The sequence below is a fragment of the Colobus angolensis genome, unplaced genomic scaffold (genome assembly GCF_000951035.1).
Source record: "Colobus angolensis palliatus isolate OR3802 unplaced genomic scaffold, Cang.pa_1.0 Scaffold113, whole genome shotgun sequence".
Taxonomy (NCBI): Eukaryota; Metazoa; Chordata; class Mammalia; order Primates; family Cercopithecidae; genus Colobus; species Colobus angolensis.
This window is the reverse complement of record NW_012112364.1, coordinates 6,496,776-6,507,726: the sequence shown is the minus strand read 5'-3', so window position 1 is coordinate 6,507,726 and position 10,951 is coordinate 6,496,776. Positions and strand designations below refer to the sequence as shown.

The 10,951-nt window shown below is 44.5% G+C and overlaps 1 protein-coding gene across 1 annotated transcript in view; it reads right to left on the bottom strand.

Moving 5' to 3' along the window:
• The window catches only part of MPHOSPH8 (M-phase phosphoprotein 8), a 44,707-nt gene extending 34,370 nt beyond the window's left edge, over positions 1-10,337 (bottom strand). The window contains exons 1-2 of the mRNA XM_011958963.1: positions 10,026-10,337; positions 152-307 (exon numbers count right to left, since the gene is read on the bottom strand). Of these exons, the coding sequence (XP_011814353.1) occupies positions 152-307; positions 10,026-10,235 (366 nt within the window). The 5' untranslated portion in view covers positions 10,236-10,337. The remainder of the gene's footprint in view (positions 1-151; positions 308-10,025) is intronic.
• Between the last annotated feature and the right edge of the window lie 614 nt (positions 10,338-10,951).

The window sequence follows — 10,951 nt, the reverse complement described above, 5'->3', positions numbered from 1 at the left end:
AACCCGGGAGGCGGAGCTTGCAGTGAGCTGAGATCCGGCCACTGCACTCCAGCCTGGGCGACAGAGCGAGACTCCGTCTCAAAAAAAAAAAGAGTTAAAATTTACAATAAATTTATGTACATAAAAACAAGTATGAGACAAAACATAGTACCTGAATATCCTTCCTGGCTGCTTTGGCTTTGTTCTCTGCAATTTTCTTCCTAAATTCCAGAAGCACTTCTTTACAGTCCTCCAAGTGAACCTCGGGCTCCCAGGTATCGTCATCCGATGTATAGCCTTTCCAGCGAACTTTGTAAAGAACTTTACCCTGTTATAGAAAATAAAAGGAGGCAAATAAAGCAGATCACTAACTTGATTAAATTTCCAAAAAAAAACAAAAACAAAAACAAAAAACTGAGAAGACATGAACGAACTTGAAAATTGCTTCTAAATGGAAATTATCACATTATAAAGTACATCCATCTCCTAAGAAAAGTGGCTTAAGAAAAAAAGTATCGACCAGGCGGAGTGGCTCAGGCCTATAATCCCAGCACTTTGGGAGGTCAAGGTGGGCAGATTGCTTGAGCCCAGGAGTTTGAGAACAGCCTGACCAACATGGTGAAACCTCGTCTCTACTAAAAATACAAAAATTATGGGCCTCACGCCTGTAATCTGAGCACTTTGAGAGGCCGAGGCAGGCACATCACCTGAGGTCAGGAGCTGAAGACCAGCCTGGCCAACGTGATGAAACCTTGTCTCTATTAAAAAATACAAAAAAATTCGCTGGGTGTGGTGGCGGGCGCCTGTAATCCCAGCTACTTGGGAAGCTGAGGCAGGAGAATCACTTGAACCCAGGAGGCAGAGGTTGCAGTGAGCCAAGATTGGGCCACTGCACTCCCGCTTGGGCAAAAGAGCGAGACACCATCTCTCAAAAAAAAAAAAAAAAAAATTAGCTGGGCATGGTGGCAAGCAACTGTGGTCCAAGTTACTTGGGAGGCAGAGGTGGGCAGATTACTTAAGCCCAGGAGACGGAGACTGCAGTGAGCCAAGATGGTGCCATTGCACTTCAGCCTGGGCAACAGGCTGGTGTGGAAAACAAGAGAGAGAAATGAAAAGAAAAAATCATGTATCATTGATCTGTTTTTCATAAACCAAAGACTGAAGTCCTATTCTGATTCCATAAAGTGGTATGTAATTCTTGAAAAGCAATGAAAAATAGAAAAGATAGGAAGAACCAAATAATAAATAGATACTGAAAACAGTTTGATCTATTTCCTTCACCTGTTACATTAATACATATTTAGAATGTTTTTAAAACATTAGGATAATACTATAACTTTTAATATTGCTTTTTCACTTATGCATCAAGTACTTTTTGTTGTAACTTTTCAAACAATTTTTAGTGACTTAAGATTATTCCATCATACAAATACAACAAAAAATACTACAAAAATGCTCCCTTTGTTACCATGGCTGTTTAGATTGTTTCCATTTTTTTTGTACTTACAAATTAAGCTGTAATATCCTTGTGTATCTCTCATTAAGCAGTTAGAATAAATTCCCAGAAAGGAGATCAATGGGGCAAAAAAAAACTAGCCATTTCCAGGGGTGGTGGCAGCCAGGCGTGGTGGTAGGCACCTAGAGTCCCAGATACTTGACAGGCTGAAGTGGGAGGATTGCTTAAGCTCAGGAGTTCGAAGTCAGCCTGGGCAACATAGTGAAATCCCATCTCAAAAAAAAAAAAAAAAAAAGGCAAGCTGTGTAAAGATTAAACCACACTGCCAAATGCCTTCCAGAAAAAATGCTCACATTTACACTCCACCAGATACAAGAGTCCATCTCTCTATATCAGGGGTCAGCAAACCACAGCAGGCCCTGCCTCCTGTTTTTGCCCATCTTGTGATCTAAGAATCATTCTATATTTTTAAATATTAAAGGGAAATCAAAAGAATTACATTCATCAAGTGCTTTACAATGTGTCATGCACTGTCTAAATCTTTACATTTATTAGTTCATTAATATTTACAACATCCCCATGAACTAGGTAGGTAGTATGATTCATTTTATAGATGAGAAAACTAAAGCTTCTAGATAAAGTAGTCAAAGATCACACAGCTAATGGGTAGTTCGGCTGAAATTCAAACCCAGAGTCTTACCCTAGACCCTGTTTTTGTTTTTGTTTGTTTTTTGAGACAGGGTGGCCCAGGCTGGAGAGCACTGGCACGATCTTGGCTCACTGCAACCTCTGCCTCCCGGGTTCAAGCGATTCTCATTGCTCAGCCTCCCAAGTAGCTGAGATTACAGGTGGGCACCACCATGCTCCGCTGAATTTTGTATTTTTTAGTAGAGATGGGGTTCTGGCATGTTGGCCAGGCTGGTTTCAAACTCCTGGGCTCCAGAGATCTGTCCACCTTGGCCTCCCAAAATGCTGAGATTACAGGCATGAGCCTCTGCACCCGGCCCATAAAATCCTTAACACAGGAATAAGTTTTCATGGCTTTGGATTTGGCAATGTGTCTGTAACTCGGGGCCTCAGTTTTTAAAATATGTTTTAATCACCTTATTTTTCTTCCTTCCCTCCTCTCTTACCCCTTAATTCCTTCCCTCTCTAGACACTCTCTTCCAGCAATGCATGCTTATCTAATTATGCTCTTACTTAAGTAATTCCAGAGGTTAGGCCGGGTGCTGTGGCTCACGCCTGTAATCCCAGCACTCTGGGAGGCCGAGGCAGGTGGATCACGAGGTCAGGAGTTTGAGACCAGCCCGACCAACATGGTGAAACCCTGTCTCTACTAAAAACACAAAAATTAGCCAGGCGTGGTGGCAGGTGTCTGTAATCCTGGCGCCTCAGGAGGCTGAGGCAGGAGAATCACTTGAACCCGGGAGGTGGAGGTTGCAGTGAGCCGAGATCGCGCCACTGCACTCCAGCCTGGGTGACAGAGCAAGATTCCATCTCAAAAAAAAAAAAAAAAGAAATTCCAGAGGCTAATCTCAAACAAACCAGGCACTGTAGAATCCTCCTGCTCAGGAGGAGTGGCAAGCAACTAGGCTACCACCAGCGCCAACCAGACCTCCAGATGGGTGACCACCCAAAAGAGCCATCCAAACAAAGACACACAGACCCTGCACCACTCCCACATGTCTCCCATACCAAGCTGCCCTTTACAAACCCTATGGTAATTTCTTATTTTTTTTTTTTCTGAGACGGAGTCTTGCTGTGTTGCCCAGGCTGGAGTTCAGTGGCATATTCTCGGCTCACAGCAACCTCTGCCTCCTGGGTCCAAGCAATTCTTCTGCCTCTGCCTCCCAAGTAGCTGGGATGACAGGGGTGCACCACCACACCCGGCTAATTTTTGTATTTTTAGTAGAGATGGGATTTCACCATGTTGGTCAGGCTGGTCTTGAACTCCTGACCTCAAGTGATCAGCCTGCCTTGGCCTCCCAAAGTGCTGGGATTACAGGTGTGAACCACCGCACCCAGCCCCCTATGGCAGATTTTAAAATTTAAGATGTTCTTTGTGATAATAGTCCACCATCTTCTCAGTTTTGCTGGCTTTCTGGAGAAACCTGCTTTTCTCTCATCAACCCTCGTCTCTTGTGTCGGGCTTTCGAGTGGCAAGCAGCCAACCCTGGGTTCAGCTACAGATTCTTTGATACGCTATCAAAAGCCCAAACAAAAAGAAAAAAATAGATAAACTATATTTTTTCAAAATTAAAAACTTTTGGGCATCAAAGGACATTACCAACTGGTGAAAAGATAGCACGCAGAATGGGAAAAATATTTGCAAATCATAGACCTGATAAGGAATTAATATTCAGAATATATAAACACAACACACGAAAAGATGATCAACATCATTTGTCCTTAGGGAAATGCAAGTCAAAACCACAAAATTAGACACTACTTCACACGTTTAGATGGCTAAAAAACAAAAAACAAAAAAAAACAGAAAATAGCAAGCATTAGTAAGGATGTAGAGAAATCGGAACCTTCTTACATTGGTGTTTGGAATGTAAAATGGTACAGCTGCTATGAAAAATCATCAGGCAGTTTCTAAAAAAATTAAACACAGAATCATCCTGTGACACAGCAATTCCAAAAGAGTCCCTATTTTTCAATTCCAAAAGGATTGAAACAAGTATTTGTACACCAATGTTCACTGCAGCATTATTCACAATAGCCAAACGGTGGAAGCAGCCCGAGTGTGCACTGATGGCTACATAAAGTGTGGTCTACCCACACAGTGGGAAATCATTCAGCCCCAAAGAGGATGGAGATCCTAACACATGCTACAACACAGATGAGTCTTGAAAATACTATGCTACAAAACGCCAAAGGGTATTTATGATTCCACTTACATGAGGTACTTAGAATAGGCAAATTCACTGAGACAGAAAGTACATTAGAGGCTACCAGAGACTTGAGGTGGGCAGGATGGGTACTCTTCAATCATACTCACACTGCCTTTCAATCATTCAGCCATCTGTGTAAAAAGACCAAGTACCAGTACTGCTTAATGGCTACAGTCTCTGGAAAGATGAAAAGGTTTTAGAAATAGTAGTGTTGCTTGCACAACTTGGTGAATGCAATGAATGCTGCTGCACTGTATACTAAGAAATGGCTGAGATGGCTAATTTTACGATATATATACGTAACCACAACGAAACATTAATTACCTGTGTGTCTTTTACCCATTTTCTTGCTCATCTATAAGAATATCTCTAATGCTTTTTAAGGCAATTAAATCTTTGTAATATATATTGCAAAGTTTTGCTTCTTCAGATGTCTGGTTTATCTTTTCTGCTCAATACCCAATCTCACTGAGAATCAGGAATGTAAAACTTGACTGTCAACATGAACTGCAGAGCACCATTCTAGCTACAGACTTAACACTTGCCCGATTTTCTTCACACCACCACCAAGGCAATAAACTTTCCAAGCGAAGTGCCAAGAACTGCTCCTACCCATTTTACCCTTCAATTGTACCCACACTGCCCTTCAATCATTCAGTTATCTGTGTAGAAAGATCAAGTACGAGCACTTGAGTAGAATGTGAACTCAAGAAATATCGGAAAAAGAACACATTGAAAATCTTAACTTTTTTTTTTTGAGACGGAGTCTTGCTCTGTCAGGCTGGAATGCAGTGGCATGATCTTGGCTCACTGCAACCTCCGCCTCCTGGGTTCAAGTGATTCCCCTACCTCAGCCTCCCAAGTAGCTGGGACTACAGGCGCACACCACCATGCCCGGCTAATTTTTTGTATTTTAGTAGAGACGGGGTTTCACCATGTTGGCCAGGATGGTCTCGATCTCCTGACCTCATGATCCGTCTGCCTTGGCCTCCCAAAGTGCTGGAATTACAGGCGTGAGCCACCACTCCCAGCCTCAAAATCTTAACTTTTAAAGATAAGCCTGAAAAGCCTTAAAATTTTAAAATAATAGTTAAGAGTACATCAATACAGTTTTATTGTTCAGCTACATTAAATGGGTGGGAAGATGGTGATTTTATCCATTGAGAATATATGCATATTCTTTCGGGCAAAATAATAACAAAAGGAAAACTATTGTATACAACTTTGTAAGAGCTTCTGTCTTCTGTAAAGGCATAATTAAAACTGAAAAAATTAAAGATGAGACGGCACAGTTAAGCTTGCATGAATGGGGGGAAAGAAATCTTAGTCAATAGCATGCAGAACTGCCTAAAAGAAAGCAATATATTTGGTTTTAGAATAAACATCAGGGCCAGGAACGGTGGCTCATGTCTGTAATCTCAGCACTTTGGGAGGCTGAGGTGGGTGGATCACGAGGTCAGGAGATCAAGACCATTCTGGCCAACACAGTGAAACCCTATCTCTACTAAAAATACAAAAAATTAGCCAGGTGTGGGGGTGCGCACCTGTAGTCCCAGCTACTGAGGAGGCTGAGGCAGGAAAATTGCCTGGACCCGGGAGGCAGAGGCTGCAATGAGCTGGGATCACGCCACTGCACGCCAGCCTGGGCGAGAGAGTGAAACTCCGTATCAAAAAAAAAAAAAAAAAAGAAGCATCATATGAAGAGTTATTATAAACAGCAAATGAATATGCTAATTTTATCAGTAACGGGTCATGGGAACAAAAATGATCCTTATTTGTGTGTGTGCATAAAAATGGTGGTAAATGCATTATTCGACATAGCCCTTAAAACACCACTTTCAAATGGGCCGGACGAAAATGTACATAAACAGAGAACAGACAAACAGATAAATGATTAACAACTGGAGAGTCGGGGTGAAGGTATATGAGAGCCTATCTAATTCTTACAACATTTCTGATAATTTCTAAAAAGCAGTGGAGACTAGAAAACTACCTTTTACGTTAACATAGTTATAAATCTAATGCTAGTTATCAATGAAATTTGAGCTAATTGATGAGAAGAATATTAAGAACAATTTTCAATAGCCCCAGATTTAATTTACTGACAATTGTTACCCTTTACTTCAACAGGTGTGCTTCATTCATTCACTCATTCAACAAATAGTTATTGAATGTGGCCACTATGTTTCAGGAACCTTTTGAGTTTTAGGAGCATGGCAGTCTACAAATACAGATGAAATCCCTGAATTCCATGTCTTTGTATGGAGTCATGTAAATCCAAAAAACTGTCCAGGGTTTTGCCATGCATTAGGAAATTGCATGATGGGCCTAGGATTTATAAATTTGACTTCAAAATTCCAGAAGTAGTCTATTTCTTGGTAGCCAAAGTTTCCTTTAATCAGTGAGCCAAACTAAAAGGCAGGTCCCTATTCTACCAGATCATATACACTAGAGCAACAGTTTAAAATTTTTGTTAAAAAAATTAAAAAATTGGCCGGGCGCGGTGGCTCAAGCCTGTAATCCCAGCACTTTGGGAGGCTGAGGTGGGTGGATCACAAGGTCAGGAGATCGAGACCATCCTGGCTAACACGGTGAGACCCCGTCTCTACTAAAAATGTAAAAAAATTAGCCGGGCGTGGTGGCGGGCGCTTGTAGTCCCAGCTACTCGGGAGGCTGAGGCAGGAGAATGGCGTGAACCCAGGAGGTGGAGTTTGCAGTGAGCCGAGATCGCGCCACTGGCCACTACACTCCAGCCTGGGCAACAGAGCGAGACTCTGCCTCAAAAAAAAAATAAAAATAAAAATAAAAAAATAAAAAAATTGGTCTGGCACAGTGGCTCACACCTGTAAATTCCAGCACTTTGGGAGGCCAAGGGTGGAGGATCACTTGAGCCCAGGAGTTCAAGGCCAGCATGGGCAACATAGGGAGACCCCACCTCTACAAAAAATTAAAATATTAGTCGCAGTAGAACACACCTATAGTCCTATCTACTTGAGAGGCTGAGGTGGCAGGGCTGTTTGAGCCTGGGAGGTCAAAGCTGCAGAGAACCATGATCATGCCAATGCACTCCAGCCTGGGCAACAGAGAACCTGTCTCACAAAAAAAAAAAAAAAAAAGGAAATTAAGCAATATACAGTATTAGAATTTAATTCTCTGCTTACTCTATTATGCCAAATAAATTATAAATAATAATTTGGAATAGTGGTGTATGCATGTATTTCCACAGTTCTTATGTTAATTATTCACATATATAGTTAGAATCAAGAAATATTATGAACTAGTAAAAAGTGAATCAATTCTAAGTGTTTCTGATTATAGACTCTAGACTAGACTATAAGGAGGCCTAACAAACCGCTCGCAGGGCCCTTAAGTTTGTCAATGTCTAGGTGGCTAACTAACCGGCTGGTTCACTCAGCAGTGAAAAGAAAACTGCTATAGTCCTGTTCCGCTAACACCTTTTGTATTAGTCCATTTTCATACTGCTATGAAGAAATACCCGAGACTGGGTAATTTATAGAGGAAACAGGCTTAATTGACTCAGTTCAGCATGGCTGGGGAGGCCTCAGGAAACTTACAATCATGGCGAAGGCGAAGGAGAAGCAGGCACCTTCTTCACAGGGTGGCAGGATCGAGAGAGTGCAAGCAGGCGAAATGCCAGACGCTTACAAAGCCACCAGATTGAGACTCACTATCGCAAGAACAGCAGGGGAGAAACCCTTCCCATGATCCTGCCTCCACCTGGCCCCGCCCTTGACAGGTGGGGATTATGGGGAATACAATTCAAGATGAGACTCTGGGTGGGGACACAGCCAAGCCATATCACCTTTAATCTTATAAATCACTCCTTCACGAGAGCACCTAAAAATGCAAGAACTTGAATTTTAACGCACCGCACTAAAGCCTAATTGCCTTACACATAGAAGTTTCTTAGCTTCACCCTCTTTAGACTGGTGAGGCTTTAGGTACACAGTGCTTATAATTCTTTGAGGCTGGCAAAATTAAACACTATGAATGAGAATCATCTTAATTCTTAAGATTTTTATCCTTTTAGCCAATTTTTTTTTTTTTTTTTGAGATGGAGTCTCCCTCTGTCGCCCAGGCTGGAGGGCGTCGCCCAGGCTGGAGGGCAGTGGCACAATCTCATCTTACTGCAAACTCCGCCTCCGGGGTTCAAGCAATTCTCCTGCCTCAGCCTCCCGAGTAGCTGGGATTACTGGCGCTCGCTACCTCGCCCAGCTAATTTTTGTATTTTTTTGTATTTTAGTAGAGACAAGGTTTCACCATGTTGGCCAGGCTGGTTTCGAACCCCTGACCTCGTGATCCGCCCGCCTCGGCCTCCCAAAGTGCTGGGATTACAGGCATGAGCCACTGCGCCCGGCCCTAGCCAAATATTTTTCAAATACCTCCTGTGTGCCAAGTATTGTGTTACATGCAAGTGATACAAAATAGTCTAACAGTGACTCCTCCTTTCACCTCAAGGTGCTGACAATCTATTTGGAGAAATTATACATAAAACATTTCCATCTTTATTGCAATTAACAATATTAATGACATCAGATCTTAATTACTTAACTCCCCACAGACAGGAAAAGTTTCCCCTGTTAGCAACTGTGTATGCTTCAATTAATCTCGATATTGTCCGGACCTAACACAGCACCTGGCATACAGTAGTTGATTAAAAAAATGCTGAATGAATAGGCAAAAAAATGACACAAGGCAGCATATGACCAATGGGAAGTAACAGACAATGAAAAGAACAGAACTGACCACTGTGGGGCCCTTTGGTTGCCTCACATCCATCTACTGAAACAGATTATTTTCTTCTTGTCCATGTTTCCCCTTGGATTCAAGGAGCCCACATAAAGTAGGAGAGACAAAGAAAGAACGATAATGGCTTAAATGCCTTCATAGAGGTCAATACAAAAAGCAGAAAGGGCAGAGATGAGAAGCAGCTCCTCAGTCTGCACAGGTTAGGGTCCAAAAAAGCTTTCCCAGAGAACTACACCCCGAGACCTTGGAAGATGGAGTAAGATTTCACCAGAAGAAGAGGGCAGAGAACTGTCCAGGCCAGGAGAACAGGAAACACCAAGGCATGATGTGATGAATTTCAAGTATGTCTGTGTGGCTGCGATCTATACAACGCATAGGGGAGGGAGCGATGATGCTGATCAGGTTATGAAAGCCTTTAAATGCCACCCTCTGGGTAAGATTGAAATTTTACTCCGAGGGCAAATGAAAATTCCGGAAGATTTTAAACCAGGGAGTTAGTTACGGTTTTGGAAAACACTGCAACGATGGCGTGGACAGCGGACCATGACGACAAGCATTACTTCACTATCACATCACTCCAAAGGGCAGCAGCTCCAACCACATGCCCAAATACTGGCGACTACAGAAGTCCTTCACCAGCTGCCTGCAGCCTTGTGATCACCACACACCACAGCCCAAACGGCTTCGTCTCTTAGGCCAAAGCAATCCTGCAAAATTTGCTGAAGCTTCCCTCCCAGACTCGATCCTAAGCGTGCACTCGGAAACGTCACTTCGCTTTTCCCACGATTTCGCGTGCTTGCATTGAACTCTCACATTCCTCCCCTGCTCCTGTTTTGGGTCCGCCCGCGCTGTTTCCAGCTCGCGTCCTCCCCGTCGGGCCCGCAGCTCCCCGCCCATCCCCGCGCCGGGGCCCCTCCACGTACCCCCTCGGTCTTCATGTCCAGGATCTTCTCCACCTCGAACACATCCTCTCCGTCCTCCTCACTGTCGCCAAAGGCCTCCGCTCCTCTCGCGGCTGCGTCATTATCCTCGCCCACGACTCCAACTCCTTCGACTTCGGCCAACTCCTCAGTGCTGTCGGCAGCTGTCACAGGAACTGCGGTCACACTCGCTCCTTCCGCAACCGGCTCCATCCTAGCAGCTCCGCAAACCGCCGTGGAAAACCCGCTGCGACACACACCCCGGCAGCTCCTCGCGTTCCGCGCTCGGCCCTACTCCACATCAGCGGCGTAACGGAAGCCGACCAATGGCGGGCCTGGACCCTAGAGTGACAGGAACAGAAACCAGTCGTGGAAAGGCGGGCGCGGCGCAGCTACGCGGAGCCCGCGGGAAGCAGGTGGGCGGGGCAGGGCGGGCACCCGAGGCGGAAGAGCGTAGCGGCGGTTTGTAGCTGTGGCGGAAAAGGTCGAGGATGGGAGGGGAGCGGGCGAGGCGGCCGAGCCGTGCGGCGCTGGGGAGGAGGAGGGTCGTTCGGGCGGAGGGCGGCCCAGGGCTGAGGGCGGCCCGGAGGAGCTGACAGTGGCTGAGGCCCCGGCAAGGAAGCCTCAGGTGCGGACGCCGGGAGGGCCGGAGCCGCGGACTTTAGGAAAGGGAACCCCGCTGCTGCGGAAACCCCAGCCAAGCGGACCGGCTTCCCAGAAGTCATATAGGATTTTGATAGGTTTAGCACGTGTGGATGATCCAATCAAACATAACTCATAGTGTTCGTATATTTTAATGAGTGTTGTTTAAAGACAAGGAAACGTAGCGGCCCAAAAAGCATCCGTTTTTCAAGTTCTAGCGCCCTTTGCATTTTCGTTGAAAATATCGGAGAAGGACGTGATGAAAAGTATTTGTTCACGTTGCGAAG